This window comes from Prionailurus viverrinus, chromosome B2, assembly GCF_022837055.1.
Source record: "Prionailurus viverrinus isolate Anna chromosome B2, UM_Priviv_1.0, whole genome shotgun sequence".
Classification (NCBI taxonomy): domain Eukaryota; kingdom Metazoa; phylum Chordata; class Mammalia; order Carnivora; family Felidae; genus Prionailurus; species Prionailurus viverrinus.
Genome location: NC_062565.1, coordinates 40,360,466 through 40,382,586, shown reverse-complemented (window position 1 = coordinate 40,382,586; position 22,121 = coordinate 40,360,466). Strand labels below are relative to the sequence as shown.

The window sequence follows — 22,121 nt, the reverse complement described above, 5'->3', positions numbered from 1 at the left end:
TTTTAATATTTATTTACTGAATATTTATTTTATGACTCGTGAAGGCAAAAGCATATGAAAGTCCCATAATGGGACCCTGAATGTGGAGTCAAGGAAGGAGTTTTGTTTTTTGTTTTGTTTTGTTTTGTTTTGTTTAATAAAGGTGATATTAAGGCCGTCCTCAGGCAGGAATGATCCATTAGAGAAGGATAAACTGAGGATGGAGAAGAGAAAGGGAATAACTGGGAGTGAAGTGCTTGGATAGGCAGAGAGAGGAGACCTAGCTGACAAGCTTACAGGTGGAGAGGGAAAGGGCCACTGCTTCCATCAACCCAGGAAGAAGGTCAAGTGCGTGGGCACAGGTGCGGAGAAATCTCCTGGGAAGATGAAGTGGTCGTCTGATGCATCTGTTTCTCTGTGAAGCAAAGCTTGTAACAAGGTCATCAGCTGAACGCGAGAGTGAGTGAGGTGTGAGGGCAGGCGGCTTGTGGAAAAGTCATCTCAGGAGGGGGAGAATGACATCAGCGGGGACTAGCATGTACTACCGTCACCTCCTGGGTGCAGGTGAGCTGTTAGCGAACGGTTAGTGGCTTTAGCCAAGGTTGGGTTTTGCCAACCAAGTACTTAGAGGGAGAGAGGAGCACAAAGGTCAAGGTCATGGCAAGGAAATGGCAAGAGCCCTGGGCCGTGGGTGAGGATAAGGAGGAAAGCGAGGATACGAACAGGGTGACAGATGTTAAAAAACAAAGAGATCAGCAAGTTGCAAGTCTCCGGCTGGTGCGTTGTTGGGTGAAGGTGTTAGAGCTAGAGGGAGGCCACGGTGATGTTTGAATGTTTCGGAGGTGGTTCAGAAATGCGTGACTGCGAGGCCTATGGTAGCGGTGCCCCGACGTCAGCGTGCGTTGGAAGCACGTGGAGGGCTTGTCCAAACACAGATCGCTAGGCCCATGCGCAGGGTTCTTGGTTCAGTAGGGGAGAGGGGACCTGAGAATTGGCATTTCTAACAAGCTCCCAGTTGCTGCAGCTGCTGCTGGCCCAAGGGCCGCAGTGAACGGGAGGCCGAGGTGGGGTGGAAGAAGAGCTCAGGGACCTTTGAGGCCGGAGCGTGGGATGGATCCACTATCCACCTGGATGTCACGTCACCAAGCTGGTGCTCTGAGACAAAGCAGTGAAGTCACCAGTGAGGGCAAGTGGGTAGAGTCACCCGTGGCTTTAAAGAGACTGGCATTTTTGAGGGAGGAAAGAGGAAAAAGTGGAGGCAACAGTTAGGAGCAGGGAGGCGATGAGCCATACTCTCCTGACCCCAAAGGATGTGGCAGAAAGATCCATGAGTGCTTGGAAAGATGACAGGAAGTGGGGCTCCTACTTCACGAATGGCAGTGAGGCGCTGGGCGGCTCAGTCCCTTAAGCATCTGACTTCAGCTCAGGTCAAGATCTTGCGGTTTGTGGGTTCCAGCCCCACGTCGGGCTCTGGGCTGACAGCTTGGAACCCGCTTCAGATTTTGTGTCTCCCTCTCTCTCTTCCCCTCCCCTGCTTGTGCTTTGTCTCTCTCTCTCTCTCTCTCTCTCTGTCTCAAAAATAAAAACCTGAAAAAAAATGTTTTTAAAGGAATGGCAAAACTTAGAAGAACTTCAAGAGATTAGGGATGAATGGAGGCGGGGGGCAGGGGGGTACGTGAGCGAGGGAGTCAGGCCTGGGGGTGTACAGAACAATTCGGGAGTGACTGGTCAACGGGAGACAGGCAGTGTCGCCCCTGAGATTACAAGACCCCCCGGAACAATTCCTAAAATCTAGAAAAGTGCATTCGATTTTCTGGTTTCTGGAAGGTATCATTTTAATATTACCTTAAAATAAGCACGAATATATAATTGATTCAGAAACAAATTCGCAAACATAAAAGTAAGAGCCTTCAGAGATCTTTTAAGCCGCGCTCACAGATCCTTCTCACATATTCACACTTAGGAGAGAAAGTAGGGAACGCCTTGTTTCTAGGTCTTGGGTGAAGGGTGTTGGAAGGAAGCATTTGTACTTTAAGTTGGAAAATGGAAAACTTGAAGACTCAGGGGTGTCTGGCCCTGAGCTCGGGGACGGAACTGCCCACCTGGCGGCCTTCACATCATAGAATCTGCTGCTTCTCACTGGCCCATGTGAGTGAGGCCCAGATCACCAGCGGGCTCTATCTTACAGGCTAGGAGTTGGTCTCGCTCCCTCTTTGGACTTCAGAGTCTCCTGTGTCTCCAAGATGGGCCTCTCTGGAACAGCGCAGTGCCCAACTAATGGAACAGGGAGCATGTGTGAGCTGGTAGGGTGTCCGTTTCCTGCCCTTCTCCCCCCTTCAGAATCTGCCAGGGTGGCGTAGTCACGGGATTGACAAGAGTGAAGGGAGGGGTGAGGCTGGGGGAGCTTAGCTGACTGGGGGTCAGACCTTCCAGGAGAATCTTCTAATGATCTTAGGGCGCTTAGCTGGCCCGGCCCCGCCCCCTGCCGCCTGCCTCTGCGCTGCCCAGTGGCCAGGAGATGATGAAGAGGCCGGCCAGGCAGAGGAAAGGGAGGAAGAGGGCCCCGGCCTAAGGCATCAATCGGCAGAAGCCCAGGAAGAGGCACAGACCCCCGACATCCCTCCAGGACAGGATGGGGCAGCAGTTCAGCTGGGAGGAGGCGGAGGCGGCGGGCGAGATGGACGTGGCCGAGCTCCAGGAGTGGTACAAGAAGTTCGTGGTGGAGTGCCCCAGCGGCTCTCTCTTCATGCACGAGTTTAAGCGCTTCTTCAAGGTCACAGGCAACGAGGAGGCCACCCAGTATGTAGAGGGCATGTTCCGAGCCTTCGACAAGAATGGGGTAAGGCACTGAAGGGGTTGCGGGGGCCAGCTTGTTTCCCACTGAGCTGAAGGAGCATCACCGGTGGGAGGGAGCGGCCCGTCCCCAGTCCCCCTGCTCTGCTCTCCATTTCCTGCTCACGTTTTCTGTCTCTCTTTCCCCAAACTCTTCTCTCTTCCCATCATTTGGTCTCTTCCCATCTTTCCTTCTCTCCTCTCCGTCTCATCTTCTCTCCCCTGTCTCTCTGCTCTTCCTGCCTCCCTCTGTCCACCTGCTGAGAGGAGGTGGGCTGGGCAGAAGGGCACACAGTCCAGTCCTCAATTGGTGTATTTTTGGCCAAGGCTCTACAGCCCAAGGACCTGGTCTCCCACACCCACCAGAGCCCCTGTCACTCTAAAGATAAGGAGCTAAAGAGCTGTCCCAAAAGGATGAGCTCTCTTGGTATAGACTGTGATCTCCCCTTCGTTGGGGTCCTTGGAATTGAGACTGGTCAGGTCTTCCCTTCCAGCATGCTGGGAGGGCCTCCTGCACTGACCGGGCAGTTGAACAGATCGTGTAAAAGTCCCTTACAACTCTCCAAGCCATGGAAGATTCCATGAGATCATTCCACCACAGGATTTCTTTAAGCCTTCCAGTGGCACCTGCAGCTGAGAAGATACTGCATTTTGTCAATCCACCCCTGGAAATAGAATTCAGAAATGGAAACCCCTTCGTTATTTAAGGCTTTCAGTCCAGGGCCTCCACAACCCTTCAAATCATTCGATTTGCCTCAAGTACCTACTTCAGCACCCCCCACCGAGTTGAGGGGGCTGGTTGTTGGACCTAGATAATTAATCTGGGGAAAGCCTCTGTACTTTTCCATGCGTGGAGAGCTTCACTTTCTAGGCTGAATCACTGGGAAAGCCTGTTAGTGTCTGACCTTGTCCGGGTACCAGTTAGCATGCATCTGTAGGGGGATGGAGGGTGGGGTAGCGTCAGGGCAACAGAAACCTCCTTAGAGATGAAACCTATGGACTCCCTTGTGGGGCACAGAGTACATTCAGACTTCTCCAAGCTTCTCTTCTGCCCCCTCTCCTCCGAGCCTTCTGCAGCCCATTTAATGATCCAAATGAAATGAAGAGAAAACTGGGACAAGAGGAAGTGAGCTGATTTGCCCAAGGTCGTATACTCAAGGGTCCTGACTCCCAGTCGAGTGTGCCTGCTTAGAAGGCAGTTTGTTTTGTTTTGTTTTGAAGAGAGAAAATGGTTTTAAAACAAACCAGATCACACACAACAAGATTTGCTATCATAAATGTATCAATCTTCCCCACATTCACCTAAAAATTCAGTAGGATAGCAACTCAAGATCCAAAAGGGATTGTCAAGGGACACCTGGGTGGCTCCGTCAGTCAAGCGTCCAACTCTTGGTTTCGGCTCAGGTCGTGATCTCGGTTCGTGAGTTTGAGCCCCGTGTGGGACACTACACTGGCAGCATGGGGCCTGCTTGGGGCTCTCCCTCTCTCACTGCCCCTCTCCTGCTTGCGTGTGTATGTGCCCTCCCTCTCTCTCTAAATAAAGAAACTTAAATGGGGAGGGGGGATTGCCAAGCCCGTGGGCCTGGTACAGCTGTACTCCTTATACCTTATCTCTTTTACAAATTATATTCATTGACTGTTGTTTTCCTTTCTTTAGAACTTTTATTTTTGATGGTATTTCAAATGTGTACCAAGTTGAAAGAATAGCATAAGTAACTCGTATGTACAATTTGTCCAATTGTACATTTTGCCTCATTTTCTTGATCATTCTGTGCGTGTGCGTGTCTTTCTTTAGAGAAAGTTGAAGACATCACATCCTTTTACCCCTAAGTATTTCAGTGTGTTCTTTCTAAGAACAAGGACGTGCTCTTAAATAACCTAATACAAAGATGAGAATCAGGAAATTCAATATTGACCCAATTCTATTAGCTAATCCATATTCAAGTTTTGTCAATTTGACATGTGATATGTTCTCTATATTGCTTGCTTGCTTGTTTTTCTTATTTGGAGCGGGGGGGCAGGGTGGGGGCGGGGTGGGATCTGATCACGCATTGCATTTACTTGTCCTGTCTCTGGTCTTTAATGCAGAACCTTCAATGCTTAGCTTTTGTCTTATTTGACGCTGACATTTTTGAAGATTGCAGGCCAGTTAATTCGGTAGAACATCCCACAATTTGGGTTTGTTCAGTGTGGCTTTGTGATTAGACTCAGGTTTTCCATTTCTGGCAGAAATGCCCCAGGAGTGATCTCATGTCCTTCTCAGTGCCCCCTGTCGGGGGCACATGATGTTGGTTTGTCCCATTACAGGGGTTGGTTACATGATGTCTGCCAGGTTTCTCCCCTGGAAAGTTACCATTTTTCCTTTGTAATTAACAAGCATCTTATAGGGAGCTACTTTGAGAGAAGTCAATATCCTGTCGCTCCTCTGATTTTCATCTGCTAGCTTTGGCATCCATCGACAGTTTTCGCATTCTACCATCCCTTCTCCATTTATTAACTGGAATTCTGTTGAGGAAAAGCTTTCCAGAGGTGTGGTAAGTTCCTCTGTCAGGGACTGAGCCTTCTTTCTTTCTTTTCCCACTTAGTTTCTGTCTCCAAACCCACACCCGTCTCCACTCCCCACATTGGCACCATCTTTATGTTAGTGAGTCCGATTTCTGGGCAACTGGTCTGAGCTTTCGGAGACAAATGAAATCAAGAGTTCATAGATACAGCTCACATGTCGAAATCTGAGGTGACAGCGCAGCGCCTGGGTGGTTCAGTGGGTGAAGCGTCCGACTTCGGCTCGGGTCATGATCTCACGGTTCGTGGGCTCGAGCCCCGCGTCGGGCTCTGTGCTGACAGCTCACAGCTTGGATCCTGCTTCCGATTCTGTGTCTCCCTCTCTGTCTCCCCCTCCTCCGCTCATGCTCCCTCTTTCAAAAATGAATAAACATTAAAAAAAAATTTTAACCTAGGGTGATAGAAATGGGAGTTTGGTGGAGGCAAAGAGGCCAGAGCGCCTCATCCCTGCTACGCCTCTCCCTTGCCACACTCTTCTCTCCAGTGGTTGCCCTGAGATGCACTGGGATGGAAGCAAAGGGAAGGTGAAATCAAATGTCATTTGGGATCCTTATGTAACGTGCGCTAAGGCTGGGGCTGGTGCACAAATGCAGCCAATTCAGGGAGAAATGGGGCAGGTAATCCCACAGAGCAGATCACACGCCTGTCACTTCTGCTCCTACTCTTGAGTGGACAGAGGCATTTCCATCATCTTCCCATTGCTCTGTGGGTAATTGAAGCTGACGAGGGCCCGGCACAGAGCGTGAGATGAGTCCCAGCTGGGAGCTTCCCAGGACTCGTCCTGGGGTCGGAGCAACTTTACAGCTGAGGTCACTCCTCAGGAAGGGCTACCTCTAGTGTGCCTCATGGGAGGCAAGGGCTCGTTGTGGTAACCGTGTCATGTTGAGGGAGGATGCTGTCAGGACAGAATGTTCTAGACGAAGAATGTGGGAGAATCTATAGAGCTGGAGAGGAAGGATTTATCAGTGGTTTTTGGTTTTTTGGTTTTTCTCTCTGTGGTGCTAGATACAAGGCTCTTTTTTTTTTTAATTTTTTTTTTAATCTTTATTTATTTTTGAGAGAGAAACAGAGTGTGAGCAGGGGAGGAGCAGAGACAGAGGGAGACACAGATTCAGAAGCAGGCTCCAGGCCCTGAGCTGTCGGCACAGAGCCCGATGCGGGGCTCAAACTCACGAACCGTGAGATCATGACCTGAGCCGAAGTTGGACACTTAACTGACTGAGCCCCCCAGACACCCCTACGATCCATTTTGCATACATTTTCCTACTCTTATTAAAAAAAACATAAGGTTAATTTTTAGCAAACTTAATAAGTATTGTTCATCAGTAATTGTTTACTGATGAAAATAATCTTTTAAAGAACAACCAATCATCATGGTGTATACCTTAAACTTACACAATGTTCTTTAAAAGGCTATTCGGCAATTATATCTCAATAAAGCTTGCGGGGGAGGGGCAGTTGTTGGAAACAAGCCGGATAACCTTCAATGAGTGAGTAGAATAAACGGGGGGCTATTCATGCAGTGGAGGACCACTCAGCAATAGCAGGGAAGGGAGTGCTGCTGATACACTCAACAGCTGGGGTGACTCCCCAGGGCTTTTTGCACTGAGCACAACAAGCCCACCTTAAAGGGCTACATACTGTGTGATTCCATTTGTATACCATTCTTCAAGTGGATACGCTATAGTGTTGGAGATCAGATTAATGGCTGCCAAGTCTGGTCGGAGGAAGGAGGTAACTCTTAAGTGGTAACAGAGAGCGTCCTTGTATTGATATTTGATACTACTCATAGCTTCATGTGTGACAAAATCTCCTAGAATGATAGACTGACACAAACAGCAGATTAAACACTAGTGAAAAAAGAGAAAAGAACAGCCATTGCTAAGAACCTACCCTAAAGAAATTACCAGAGATATAGGAAATATATATATATACACACACAATATATATACATATATATATTGGAAATATATATATACACACAATATATATATATAGTAAATATATATATATATATACATATATATATAGTAAATATATATATATATATACATATATATATACACACACACAAAGATGTTCATTGTGTAACATAAAATATTTAAACCAGGTTCATTCAGCACAAGGGACTGCTTGAGGGGAGTACCCCTCAAAAAAATAAAAGGTATGATTTCAATTAATTGTAAAGACATGGGACATTTTAAGATAAAAATCCAGGAAATAACATAGTGACAGTCTGACCTCGATTAGGTAAATACATGGTGGGGGGTGTGGAAGACCAGAAGTAACCGCATAAAAGATGTTGAAATAGACACTTTGGGGGGCACCTGGGTGGCTCAGTCGGTTGAGCATCTGACTTTGGCTCAGGTCATGATCTCACGGTTTATGAGTTTGAGCCCCATGTCGGGCTGTGTGCTGATAGCTTGGAGCCTGGAGCCTGCTTGGGATTCAGTGTCTCCCTCTCTCTCTGCCCCTCCCCCATACTCTCTCTCTCTCTCTCTCTCTCTCTCTCTCAAAATAAACATTAAAAAATAACTTAAAAAATAATGATGGCCAACATGATATATATATGTATCATATATATATATGTATCATGTTATATATATAGTTATATATATAGTTCTATATATATATATGACATGACACTTTGGGTATTGAGGTGGGCTCGTTTTGTTTTTTTCTTGGTTTTTCCTTAGGCTTTCTAATTTGCCTCATGTTCTGCTGTGTTCTGTGGTTTACTTGTTGCTCACCCAAGCACCCCTTGATCTGGGGGTGGGGCCGCCTGAGTGGCATGACCCAGTAGGACAGAGGTGCTCTGGGCCAGTGGTGTCATTTCTGATGACAAAGTCCTGTGAGCGACAGCCATTCCTGGGAGAGTGATGACTCAGCTTCTGGCTTTGGAGAGCTGAGGTCCCCACCCTCAGAAGACGGGAGGAAGGGGCGCCTGGGTGGCTCAGTCGGTTGAGCGTCCGACTTCGGCTCAGGTCATGATCTCGCGGTCCGTGGGTTCGAGCCCCGCGTCGGGCTCTGTGCTGACAGCTCAGAGCCTGGAGCCCGTTTCAGATTCTGTGTCTCCCTCTTTCTCTGACCCTCCCCTGTTCATGCTCTCTCTCTGTCTCAAAAATAAATAAATGTTAAAAAAAAAATTAAAAAAAAAAAAAAAGAAGACGGGATGGAGCACCCATAAGCGGGAACACCCTTGTGAGGCTCACCCTGACCAGCCCACTGCGGACACCATCACCGCAAGCCTCTCCCCTCACGCTCGACTGGCATAGAAGGGCAAGAAGCAGGTGTGCCCCCTGCCTCTTGTTGACTGCTTTTCGAGTAATTGTTGCCACATTTGTGTTAGAAGGAGTTTCAGTGACCTGGTCAGAGTCGCCACAGAAGCAGACTGTGCCCGTCTCCTACCTCTGGGGGGTTAGCACCTGAGCTCTGTCTCCCGCCCTCCTTCCTGGGTGGGGACAGGGGGTGCCTGTCCTTCAGAGAAGGTAATGTCCACACGGGGCTGGAGCCATCGCCTGTCTGCCTCCCCTCGGGCTCGGAAGGTGTAAAAGGATAAAGGACATTTTTGCCATGAGCACTGCTTTCTCATCTTCCAGAGGTGCCTTGGTCCCAGATTGAAATTAAGTCAATCACGTATTCGTTGATTCATAAATACTTTTGAGACCCTGACTCTGCACCTAAGTGGCGCCATGCTAAGCACAAAGGGGAGACGAAGGCAACGTAAGCCCCTCTTTTCTCCAGGAGCATATGTAGAATACAGCTCAAGAATGAGACAGACTTACGAAACGGCCAAGTGGCGATGCCAGAATAAGGCCCAAACTGTGCGGATTAAAGTGTAAGTGTCGTGAATGTTAGAAGAGGGAGCAAGAGAGACAGAACACTGTAGGTGGTCAGAGAAGGAGGGCTTCCTGAAAGAGGGGACCCTTGAGCTGGGCCTTGAAGGACGGGTAGAGTTGAGTGATCACAGACTGGGAAAGGATGCCGGGGTGGAGAACAGTACCAGCGAGGCCGTTGAAGCCACGTGGATGGCCAGAAGCAAAGCCTTGGATTTGTAGGCACGGACGGCCCAGTATCGGGCCCTCGCCTGAGCTCTGGGGAAGGCGGGAGGGACCTCACAGCTCCCACTCCCGCTGCAGGACAACACCATCGACTTCTTGGAGTATGTGGCCGCCCTGAACCTCGTGCTGAGGGGCACCCTGGAACACAAGCTGAAGTGGACCTTCAAGATCTACGACAAGGACCGCAACGGCTGCATCGACCGCCTGGAGCTGCTCGACATTGTGGAGGTCGGCATCCGCCCGTGGGGCCTGGGCGCGTGAGCACTGCTGGGCTCTGAGGCCCGGCCCCTCAAGCGGGGGCCCCCGGGGCTGGGGTGGGGGAAGGAGCACGGGGATCATTCGGAGGGTGCTTTCTGACAAAGGTCAGAATTAAGCTAGAAATCCACTACAAAAAGACACCTTAAAAAAATCCCCATCTGTTTGGAAATAAGGCGGTACACTCCTAACTCCTCCATAAATGAAAGACGTTACATCACATGCATATACGCACCAAGTGCACGGAGCCGGATTATAATGCTCACGTAACATAATCGGCTGTGGAGTGCGGCCGACGCTGGACTTGCAGAGCATTTTAGCGCCTTAAAAGGTAGATGTCAGAAAATTAAGAGGCTGGAAATCGCTGATGTTAGAAGTCATCTCAAGAAATTAGAAAAAAGAAGAGTAAATTAATGAAAGGCAATTAAGAGGTGAGAGGCATGAGGCATGAGAGGTGCCAATGAGAGGCACCTGGGTGGCTCGGTCGGTTAAGTGTCTCTGACTTCGGCTCAGGTCATGATCTCACAGCTCGTGAGTTCGAGCCCCGGGTTGGGCTCTGTGCTGACAGCTCAGGGCCTGGAGCCTGCTCCGGAGTCTGTGTCTCCCTCTCTGCCCCTCCCTGACTCATGCTCTCTCTCTCTCTCTCTCTCTCTCTCTCAAAGTAAATAAACATTACAAAAAGTTTAAAAAAAAAAAAAAAGCAATGAGAGAAGAAAGAACCTACTATAGCACAGACTGACCCCTGACCTGCGTCACCCTGTTACCTAGTTCTAGTGCCCTAGAACTGCACTCCCAGGGGGCGGTTGTCTGCCCATTTCACAGATAAAGAAGTCGCCTCGGGGCAGTTCTGTGGTTTGCCCGAGTTCATCCATCCCAGGAGGCACTGCGGCTGGCCCTAGCCCCGGGGCTCTCAGACCCCAGTCAGTGGGACCCACATTGTGCCAGGCACTGCACTGGGCAGTGAGGGCCTGGGGATCGACAAGACAGGCCTCTGTCCACGGAGCTCCCCATCAAGGAACTGAGGAAAACCCTCACATTTGTCTGTCTCTTCCCCACTTCACCAACGCCGCCTCGTGGGGAGAGGAAACAGGGCAAGGCAGAAACCTGTCCTTTCCCTCGTCCAAACGCCGGTATCCCCCCTCGTCCTGTTTTACACACACGTCCATAAGTATCCTCTTTTCCCCTCTGGGTCTCCATCTCCTCCTGGGCAAAGTGGACTTGGGAACATCACAGTGCTGGGTCCATCCCTCATTGAGGGTCTTGGGTTTCACTTTGACAGTCACAGGGCATCAGGGTGAGGTGGCCTATGAGGCCCGACACTCAGCTGGAACTAGGCCAGTGGGACCCTGAGAGAGCAGCCCGAGGACAGGTGGATTTTTATTTGGGTCTGGGGCCTGTGGTCCTACAGTGCACAGGCTGGGGGGCAGCGCCAGGGACGCAGGGCTGAGGGCCTGGCAGAGGGAGGGAGGGAGGGAGCTGGCGGTTTTCTCTCGCAGGCAATCTACAAGCTGAAGAAAGCCTGCAGGGTGGAGGAGGAGGCCGAGCAGCAAGGACAGCTGCTCACACCCGAGGAGGTGGTGGACAGGATCTTCCTTCTGGTGGATGAGAACGGAGATGGTAAGGGGGCGGGGCTGCCCACGCCACAGCACCCCTACTTTCTGGCCCTGCGACCTTGGACAAGGCCCGCCACCTCCCAGCCACTGTTACCCTCATCTGTGAGCCGGGTGCAGAGAGGAGGACGCAAAATAACAGGGGCGTCACTGGCACGTGATGCGATGTTCACCAGAGTGATTTAAGCCCCGGCCGGAGTTGCCGATGCCGGCCCGGCAAGCACAGCAAGAGAATAGGAGCTTTGGACTCAGGCAAACCATTTAAACTCCTAGCATGGCCTCAGTTTTCTCATCTGGAAAATAGGGATAACAAAAGCTCCAGAGGAATAAATAGGGTAAATGTATTTGAGAGATGGGCATAGGATAGCCCCCCCTGCCCCCCCAGGCTATTTAGGCCTCCTCCCTGCAGCTGGACGCACCAGCCCCAAGGCTGTGGAGGGAGGGAGCTGGCTGGGGACACACCCGGAAGAGCCCTCAGGACCATTTTGAAGGCACCGTGGGCAAAAGGAAAGCTTAAATTCCTTTGCAAAGCAAGCCCCTTAAAGAGACCCTTGAAGCCTCCGGGAGACTCCTGGAGAATTGGAGAGTTGACAAGCCCCGAGGTTGGGCCCTGGGACTGCAGGCCCGTTTGTGTACGAGGCTTAGGTTTGTGCAAGAGGACGCGCCCTGGGAGGGAAGGCCTCTCCTCTCACCCCCGACCCCATTTCTTCCACTCTCCGCATGACCATCTCTCCTACCCCTTGCCCAGGCCAGCTGTCTCTGAATGAGTTCATTGAAGGTGCCCGTCGTGACAAGTGGGTGATGAAGATGCTCCAGATGGACATGAACCCTGGTGGCTGGATCTCTCAGCAGAGGCGGAAAAGCGCCATGTTCTGAGGGGTCTGGGGCCTTCGGGAGTCCACAGGCCCCTCCAAGACTCCGGGTTCACCAGGTTTCCAGAGTAGTGGGAGGGGCCCTGGCTCAGCCTGTGTATGCTCCCTCTTATCTGCCCCCCCCCCCCCATGAAAGGGGTTGGGACCAAGCAGGGGGTAGGGGCCGTTGGGCTGAAGTGGCCAATGGGAGACGGTCCACTGGAAGGATGTACTGGGGTGGTGAAGGGAACTGGTTTCCTCTGTCTCCCTTCAACTGCTTCTGGAACAAGTATGTGTTGGCGGCGGGGGGTTGGGGGGTGGGGGGGCGGTTTCCACAGTCTCCTACAGGGTTCTCAGCCGGAAGCAGGGGGATACTGGGAGGGTGGGGCTGGGGGGGTCCCATAGACCAAATTAGCAACGAGAGTGCCCACACAGTGTGACACAGAAATAGGAGTCGGGGGGTGAGTGTGATAATAATTACACCCCCCCTGGATCCTGAGGAGTTCATGGGGAGGGCTCTTGCCTCCCCCTCCCCAACCTGTCCTCACCAGGGGTGTCAACAAGGGAAAACTGCATCCTGTAAGGCCCTGGTCTTCCCGTCCTTGGAGGGGTCAGCTGTGCTTAAAGGGGCTGTTTCAGCTCTGCCCTGGTGCTGCTCCCCCAGTCCCTGCTGTCAACCCACACCCCCACACAATCCTTCTGTCCCTGTCCCTACCCCTCATCCACACTCTGCACCCCCCAACCACACCCCCACCCCCCACCCCCCTGCCTCCTGCCCCCTGCCTGTGCATGGACCTACCAGGATTCCCGGCCACAAGCCGGATGTGTCTCCTTGAAGGATGGGGAAACCTCTCTCTGTCTCTGGGGAGAACTGGTCCTAGGCCCGGCTTTGCCTCCAGCCGCTATGTGACCCAAGACGACCATTTCTCTCTCCCTAACCTCAATTATCTCATCCTTGAGCAGGTTGGACTGAACAGGCAGTGCTCAGATAATTATTTGTTATAGATGTGGAGTTATTTTGTTATACAAACTCTATATGCGACCCTAGTGTACAAACTAGATTTAAAGGGAGTCCCTCTGGTTGAAGAGGGGTGCTGAGGAACTCAGAACAGGAACTCGTTCGAATACATATGTTTTTATGTTGATGGAGGAAAAATAAAACTCACCTACTGAACGGCGATTTCATAGGTATGCCATTCATATAAAGTTTGCTTTAGAAACACATTTTAGGTGAAAAAGGGTTGATTAAAAAATAATAGCAACCCAAGTGGGACACAGATAAGTCCGCAAGTCATGAAGGTGGTATGTGACCGACTTGGGGAAATGTCCTAATTCTGTTCAAATACCCTCCCCCCTCCCACCTTCAGGATGTTCCAAGAGGCAGCCACCCAGAGAAGCAGAAATGTCAACTCCCTTTTCCCCCCAGGCTGCCCGTGACATTGATCTCCATCTTCTGTCCCTCCACGTCCGTGCTCAGGCCCTGGCTGACTTCCCAGCCTGGGGTGGCCCAAGTGATGGGTAGGACCCTCCCTTCCCCTCGTGGGGCTCTCCGCAAGCTGGAGCTCATTCCTCTTGCCCCTTGTTTTCTCTCCTACCCGTGGATTTTTACTCACTCCTTGTACTTCCCCCACACCCAGCTGACGTGAAGACGCAAACCCCAGAAGAAAGAGCATCTTAGAAAAGATGATCACAACTGCGGCAGCCTGTGTCTCTCCCCAAGTTCTTGGACAGGTATTCCTAAAGTTGGGGTATGCAAAGAATGGGAATGGGGCCCACCTGTCCCAGACTGCCCCACTTCCCAACTGGTGTCACAGCCCTCGAGAGGGAGTTAGGTTAGACGAGGGACGGTCAGGACGCTGGCCACAGTCAATGAGTCGCAGAGCTGTGGCACCACCCCCCACTGCGGAGCCAGCAGGGGAAGTAAGGGTGTTGGGCAGCCTCTTCTGAATAGATACCGATTTCCTCCGGATAAATGAGGACTTTCTATAGTGCCATACCTTCTCTTAGCATGTTTTATTATAATGATGCTTAGCCTGTGAGTTCCTTGGGGGTAAGGGCTACCCTTTTCTTGGCATGTCTAATATCTAGCATTCATACCAAGGAGGTGTTCAATAAATGCTTGTGGAAGGGAGGAACAATCAACGCACCACACAAGTAGGCTCCGGGGTTCCGGGGTGCGGGTTCGGTGTGTGATCGCGGCACCCACGTGGAGGCTGTGGCCACCGGGTCTGTAGGATTCCATCAGAGTCCGTGAAAGCCCAGCTCTGCGTCAGAGCTCCCCGCTCTAGAAGAGTGGGACTCGAGAGAGAAACTCGGTGGGAAAAGCTGGGCCTAGGGACGGCCCCAGGGCCGCCCAGCAGGGGGCAGTCACCACCAGCTGAGTCCTGCTCAGGGTTCAGGAACCATCCTTCCCGACTCCCACCCCGGCCCATCTGCCGCCACCGTGCACCCCAGAGGGGCGACCTGAGCTTTGAGTTCAGGAGCCTGTATCTAGTATGACAACAATGATGACCCCAGGCACCAACACGCATCCCCTCCCCAGCAGCCGGGCGGTGGGCTCAGCCTGCCGCCTCAGTCTCCCCGCCGCCGGCCCCTTCCCCCTCCTCTTCGTGCTCGCCGTTCTGGAGCCTGCGCACGATGCGGGTGAGGTCCAGGCTCCGTGTCAGCGTGTCCAGGAGCATCTGGTCCTTCTGGACGCCCTCGATGAACTCCTCCAGGGACAGTTCCCCTGGGGCAGAGAGAAAGGGAGTCACGGGGAGGAGGTGCTCACGTCTCCCTGGCAGCGTTGTACCGGGGCCCAGAGCTGGAGTCTTGCAAGGGGGACAGAGCCAAATGCTAGGGGAAGTGGCTGCGAGGGGAGCAGGCAAAGCAGCCAGAGACCACAGTCCGGTCCAGGGGGCCCTAAAAGCCAACCCTTGTGGCTGGGGCAGGGGCGGCTGGAGGATGTGGCCTCCCTCTGCCCTCCCGCCCCTCTGCCCTGGCCGCCCCCGTCCGGGCCTCCTCACCATCCCCATTGACATCAATCTTGGAGAACACTGTATTGGTGAACTCTTCTGCACTCATGGTCGTGTCGCTGCAGGGGTTAATGGCTCGGATGGCCTGGGGAGAAAAAGAAGTGAGGGGGCCCGTCCTAGTTCTGTCTCCGCGGTACCCGAGCAACAGAGTGGGCACTAGAGGCAACCAGGGGATTTAGGAGTTTGCCTCTTGGTACAGATGGAGGAAACAGAGGCCCAGAGAGTGGATGGCACGTGCCCCGGGTCAGGCAGCTGGTCAGGGCCACAGCTGCTCCCCACCCCCACCCCCCGACCCTCAGTCCCAAGCCTGTCCGGTTGTGAGATTGCGGTTCCGCCTGCTAAAGTCCGAACTCGCGGTCCCTCGGGCTGTCAGCTCCGGGGGCGGGCCGCCCAGGGCGCGGCCCCGCCCTCGCCCCCGCCCCCGCCCCGGGCCCGGCCCTCTGCACCTGGAGTTACCCGGATGATGGTGAGCAGCTCGTCCCTGTCGATGCATCCGTTGCCATCCACGTCGTAGAGTTTGAAGTACCAGCGCAGCTTCTGTTCCACCTTCCCCTTGAGGACCAGGCTGAGCGCCGCCACGTACTCCATGAAGTCGATGTAGCCGTCCTGGGGGAGAGGGGCGGCCGCCTTGAGCCTGCTCCCCGGAGGCCCGAGGAGAGGCGGAGCCGCCCGCGCCCCGCGCCCTTCCTGCCGGGGCCCGCCCCGTCTGTCCCCGAGCCCTGCGCAGCACCCCCCCCCCCCACCCCGCCTGCCCCAGAGGCTGCCCCGCCAGCTCCCGTAAACCAGCCCCCAGGGGGTGTCCACGGTGCTGCCGCCTCTTCACTGGCATTTCGGTGCCGGCGGTCACTGGCTGCTCCCATGTGATTCTCAAACCTGAGCCCCTTCCAGCAGCAGGAAGGTGTGTGTAGACGGGGAAGAGAAAGCGAACCCCCAGGGAAAGGGGGCATGGTTCGGATGAGTTTTTCAGAGCTGGGGAGAGGGCAGGAGGTAGATGCGGAGGCAAGGAGCACCGTTCTCAGTCTTCCCTTCATTCTTTGAACTTTACTGAGCACCTACTACGCGCTGTGATAGAGGCTTCAGAGCCCAGTAAGACATGAACCGGCTCCCGATGGGAGCGCAGTGTTGGGGGCTCCGGTTTGAATCCTGGCTTCACCCCTCTCAAAGCTGTGGAATCTGGGACCGAGGACCCGCTGTCTCTGTAAGTTCCTCATCTGTAATATTATAATAGTACCTGCCTCTGTGGGACCGTGGAGGGATGAAACGAGTTTATGTAACTAAAGCAGGCAACACTGCCTGGCATATAGTAAGCGCTCGGTAAATGTTTGCTATTCCTGTCACTACCCTTACTGTGGTTCTTTTTACAAAGAGGTCACGATGCCATCACGATGTAATGGCAACACATCTGGACAGGACATTATGGAACAAGAACACACAACTCTGCTTGGGCAAGGGCCAGAGGAGAGGCTCGGGAGGCTTGCCCGGGAAAGGTGATGTCCTCTTGAGTGTCAGAGGGGTTGACGGGGGGAGAGGGGGGCACAAGACATGCCTGCAGGCTATTTCTCCAGGGTCCCCCCGGATTTCACAGGCCGCACCAGTGGGGTCAGGGAAGCACAGAACATAGGCCTGCCTCTGCCCATCTCACCGGCAAGTGCAGTGAGGCTGGGAGAGGGAAGCCTATGTTTTGCAGAAAGGCTGAGCATAGGACTCGGAGTGTGTGAACTTGGGAATCCAGCCTCTGTTCCTCCATTTATTCACAGCCCTGACTCTGGAACCAGGAAGTTACCCAGAGGCACATTTGGGGTCAGCGGGAAGAACTCTAACAGGCAGATTTGCCCATGGTGGACAGGGCCAGCCTCGTGCAGTAATGAGCTCCCTGTCACTGAAAGCGAGCAAGTAGAGGCTGGAGCGCTGTTATTAAAGATGTGGCAGAGGCTGGGCAGGACGGCCTCTGAGATCTCCTGGCCCAGTGTCAGGCCTGGGCCTCAGGTGAGGCCTTGATGAGCCGGAGCTCACTGTGGAGCCCCACGGTGGGTGTCGTGATCACCGTGAACATTTGCCTGGTGCTTCTCTGGGTTGCTAGGCTTTCACATACGCCTTGGCTCATCCCATTTTTGCCCACCCCACCCCCCCAGGGGTGTCCTCAGAACAGAGCAAGCAAACCCCCCCCCCAGGCCACAATGCTCAGAGAAGCAAGCAAACAGCCAAGGACGTTTCCCCTGGGCAAGAGGACACGGGGTGAGGATACTTCCGCTTTTCATTTTTTATCTCTCTGGATTGTGGGAAATGCTCACAACGAGCTGCACAAAATTACTTCCACAATTTTTTTGAATGGCTAAAAATAGGCAATGGAAAAGGATGGGAAAACAGTATGGAGGTTCCTCAAAAAGTTAAAAATAGAACTACCCTACAACCCAGCAATTGCACCTCTAGGTATTTACCCAAGGGATATGGGGGTGCGATTTGAAGGGGCACATGCACCCCGATGTTTATAGCAGCGCTATCAGTAATAGCCAAGGTATGGAAAGAGCCCAAGTGTCCATCGACAGATGAACAGATAAAGAAGATGTGGTATATAAATACAATGCAGCATTACTCGGCAATCGAAAAGAATGAAATCTTGCCATTTGCAACTACGTGGATGGACCTGGAAGGTATGATGCTAAGCGAAATTAGAGAAAGATAAATATCATATGACTTCACTCATATGTGGAATTTAAGAGACAAAACAGATGAACACTAGGGAAGGGAAACAAAAATAATATAAAAACAGGGAGTGAGATGAAACAGAAGAGACTCTTAAATACAGAGGACAAACAGAAGGATGCTGGAGGGGGTGTGGGTAGGGGGATAGGCTACATGGGTAAAGAGCATTAAGGAACACACTTGTGGGGTGTTATATGCAGGGGATGAATCACTGGAATCTACTGTTGAAATCGTTATTGCGCTATATGCTAACTTGGATGTAAATTAAAAAAATAAATTAATTGATTAATTGATTAATTAAATTTAAAAAATAAAATAAACATTGGGAAAGAGAAAGAAAAGTAGGGGCTCTTGTGCCAGAAAGATAATGGACATCTTAGGAGAGGTGTGGCCTTGAACAAGCACAGGGCCTCTCTGAGTCTCGGTTTCTCCCCCCGAAGCTGAATGCACACTTTTCAAGACTGTGTTTGGGGTGAGATTCAGTAATGATACTACAGTCATACTAACTTCTCTCTAGTGCCTGTCGTGCCGAGTATTTTCATTTGCTTTACTCATTTAATCTCACCACCATCCCGAGAGGTGGGATTTTTGTCCCCGTCTCCAGACGAAAGCTAAAGTTGAGAGGAGGGGTTAGACCAACAACCGATGAATGGCCAGACTTTGCCTAGAAACCGGGCCTCCTAAATCCTACCCGGCGCTCAGACGCAGGAGTGAAGATTTACATCGATTTGTGTGCACCTGCCTGAGTGCCAGGAACGGCCAAGCCCAGGCAAAACTTTGAAGTAAGCCAAGTACCTGTTTATCCCCAGGATCACACTCCCCACTCACACTGCTGCACCCCCCAGCCTCCCCACCGCCCCGGAACAGAACGCTGGGCCGTAACTGCCGTCTACTCAGGGGCTGGCAAACTTTTTCTATAGACGACCAGATAGCAAATAGTTCAGCTTGGGCAGTATGTAAACAAGTGGGTGTGGTGCGTTTTAATAAAACCTCACTTATAAAAATAGGACCACGGGCCATCGTTTGCACACCCCTGTTTAACTTAGCGCACACTCTGGTGTCCCATCTCGTAGCCAGTCTGCTCTGTGCTCATGACAATGGGTAGGAGGCGGTATTGCCCAAAGTGTGGTTTACACCGTGGGTGTATGCAAAGCCCTTTAGGTGTTACAGAGATACTCTTCATTTTAATAATTATGTATTTAAATGAATGTGTATTGTAAAATACGTAATTAGCCCATAGAACTCATGATTGCTCATCGATCCATTCACTCGTATAACAAATATTTGTTCAGCCCCTATGATGGTCCAGGCACTGCTCTAGATGCTGGAGATATGGAAATGAGTCAGCCAGACAAAAATCCCCGCCCTCATGGAGCTCACACTCCAGGAGGGGAGACACAACAAACATAGTGGCCACGTGTTGTTCAGTATCAGTTGTCAGAAGATGAGGTACGCTCTGGGGGGCGGGGGAGGGAAGGTGGGACAGGAAATGCAGGGGTAGGGGCTAGTCCCGGTGAAATAGGGTTTCAATCAGGAAATCAGGGCAAGTGTCAGTGGCAAGGAGACATGTGAGCAGAGACTTGTAGCAGGGAAAGGTGTGAGCCAAGCAGAATTCTGGAGGACAAGGGTCCCGGGCATCACAAAGGCCCCGAGGCGAAGGTGTGCCTGGCTCAATCAAGGAAGTCAGGTTGGGGACAGTGGAGGTGGTGCTTGCAAAATCCAAGGTTGATGGGTTGTCCCTCCCTGGTGTCATATATGTGATTTTCGGGCGTCCCTTTGGAGATGTGTCTTGACCCAAAGGGTTTCCTTACAGGTGAGAAGCTGAGATACCTCGGTGTGTTTAGGTGTCAGGTGTTGAGGCTCAGCCACTGACCCTTCTCCCTCCTGTTCAGGAATTATTCCTTCTCCTGGAGCATTTGGGGGGGGGGGGGTCCAGCATACTGATGCCATCCCTTCTGGTCTCCATGCCACAAGCTCCAGTGCTCCGCTCCCCCGCGCCCCCTTCAGGAAAGCCAGTGGGCACCTTGAGGTTGGGACTCAGAGCCCATAATCTGCTTTGTCCCCTTAACCCTAAATATTAGTGAGTTTTAAATAGCCTCTGAGCCCCAGCTGTCCTTAGAAGCCCCGTCCGCAGTGATGTTTGGACCCTCCGGGCAGCGAGGGGGGCCAGGAAAGCTCTGGGCAGCCTCCCCCGGCTTGCAGTGGGCACATGGCAGGGTGACATCACCTCCTCATGCTTCCAGGTGAGCGCCGGGGGGGTGGGGCCCAGCCAGGGTGGGGAGATGGGTTTGTAGCCTTGGGTTCCCCTCCTGCTGCATCTTGACTCAGTTGCTCCAAACAAACGGAAGTTTTGCTCTTGGCACCAACAACTACCTTAACCCATGCTCTCAACTTCCGTGGTAGATGCAGGGCAAGGAGCAGAGCGTTGGGGGTAGATCTTGGGCGCGAGGCCACCCAGTTGATGAGAGCTAAGGGCCCTAACTCACTGTACCCAGCACCCCCCCTCTAGCTGATCAGGAGTCCCGGTGATTACTTGGGGAGATGACAGTTCGACCACCGTGCAGACCTTCGGACCGACTTGAGAGAAGGTGAGCTGAGGTCATTGGGCATTTTGGAGTTGGGAGCAGTCTGGACGTCCCAGCTACCAGGCAGCCTTGTCTGTCCCCAGAGCACCGGGAGTGACCCATGTAACACAGGCCTGCCTGTGGCAGGCTAGCCAGGGCTACAGACTTATCACCCTGCTCTCTCCTCTCCCCTCCTCCTCCTCTTGCACCCTGCGAGCATCCAAGGGCCTGGGCAAAAGCGCCGGGTATAGCACCCAGCACTCAGTAAGTGCCCAACAGCTGTCTTGTAAGTGTTTCCACTCGGTTTGGAGTAAACCGAGAGGAAGCCATTAGACTGGGCCTCTGGGTACACTAATCCGTGGACCCCTCTGTCTTCCCCTGGAAAAGTGAGGGCACAGACAGGCTCTGGTTCGTTTCTGAACCCCCAGTGCCTGATCACAGTAGGTGCTCAGTGAACATTAGATCCACGGACTCCCCAACACAGCCCCAGATATACAGAGAAGCGCGCCCCCTCCTCCGGGAGACGCCACTGTTCTGGCACCTGCCCCTCGCAGCCCCGCACTGGCCAGGCCTCCCGGGGCGGCCCTCCAGCGCCCACCCACCCCACCCCAGGCCTCCCTGCTCACTTTGTTGAAGTCAAAGGTCTCAAACATCTGCTCCACATACTGGCTGGTGGACGGGCTCAGGTTCTTGAGGCCAAAGAACTGGCGGAACTCGTAGAGGGTGAGCTGGCCGGAGGGGCACTCGGTCATGAACTTCTTGTACCACTGGTGGCACTCGGTGCTGCTCAGCTCCTCCACCGACTTACCATCCATCACGTTGCCCATCTTCCAGGCCCCACCTGTGGCCGGCGCCCAAGGTGGATGGATCCTGCTCCCCGCTGCCCCTGCACAAGGGAGGCTCGGCTTTCTAACAGCGGGCCCTCCTCGCTCACAGCCCGGAGTGGTCCAGAGCTGAGCAAAGAAGATCTGACGAATCAGACAGCACAGGAGGAGGTAAGCAGAGAGACAAAGGTAATGGGGGGCTGTGCAACCCCAGGGCCAAGTGCAGGAGGAGCCAGAGAAGTGGTGTTAAGTCCCCACTAAACCTCTGCGGCCAATGGGGACTGCTCCTAGGAAAGAAGAGTGAAAATAGAACAAAGCTTAGGGAAGCAGAGGCCCAGGATTACAGCCTTGAGCTGATAGGTGAGAGGATTTTCTTACCCGTTTTGTAATCTCGTTATCCCTTCTTACCAGGGCCGAATAGGTGGCTGTTCTGATCCTGTGACCTCCATTCCCTTCTTCTCCTGTTTTCAGTGGGCTCTCAATGTTTTTGGTTCCTGCCCTCCAACATGGAATTGAGGTACGTCTGAGATAGAGCTGGTGCCTCTTCCAGAGCTGGACCAACTGTGGGCTTTTGACAGGACTGCTGTGTACGGTTATACATGCTGTGCACTGCACTTGACCATCACAACTGAGGGGTTCCAGTCACACCGTGGGTAGTTAATGCATAAGCACGCCTGAATCATGCAGAGTTTGTGGGCTTCCAAGACGAATCCTGAGTAGCTAGAGGGAACCCCCTCCTCCATTAAACTGTACAAGTTCATGTAGCCATGTATACACACACACTCACTGGTCCTCTTCTGACCACATTCTTACATTCCCAGAGACTGTATCTCTCTCATCCCAGGAGGCTTGAATTCAACCTTCCA

At 52.5% G+C, this 22,121-nt stretch overlaps 2 protein-coding genes across 2 annotated transcripts; one reads left to right on the top strand and one right to left on the bottom strand.

Moving 5' to 3' along the window:
- Positions 1 to 2,611: 2,611 nt before the first annotated feature.
- Positions 2,612 to 12,175, top strand: GUCA1B (guanylate cyclase activator 1B). Its single transcript, XM_047857740.1, has 4 exons — positions 2,612 to 2,818; positions 9,513 to 9,662; positions 11,186 to 11,306; positions 12,048 to 12,175. The coding sequence occupies exons 1-4, from the start codon at positions 2,612 to 2,614 to the stop codon at positions 12,173 to 12,175; spliced, it is 606 nt and encodes a 201-aa protein (XP_047713696.1).
- A 2,016-nt stretch (positions 12,176 to 14,191) lies between these two features.
- Positions 14,192 to 21,258, bottom strand: GUCA1A (guanylate cyclase activator 1A). The gene is made up of 4 exons (XM_047859853.1): positions 21,058 to 21,258; positions 15,621 to 15,770; positions 15,156 to 15,249; positions 14,192 to 14,878 (listed from the first exon to the last, which is right to left on the bottom strand). Exons 1-4 carry the CDS (start codon positions 21,256 to 21,258, stop codon positions 14,709 to 14,711), a joined length of 615 nt encoding a protein of 204 aa, XP_047715809.1. The 3' UTR covers positions 14,192 to 14,708.
- Positions 21,259 to 22,121: the final 863 nt, after the last annotated feature.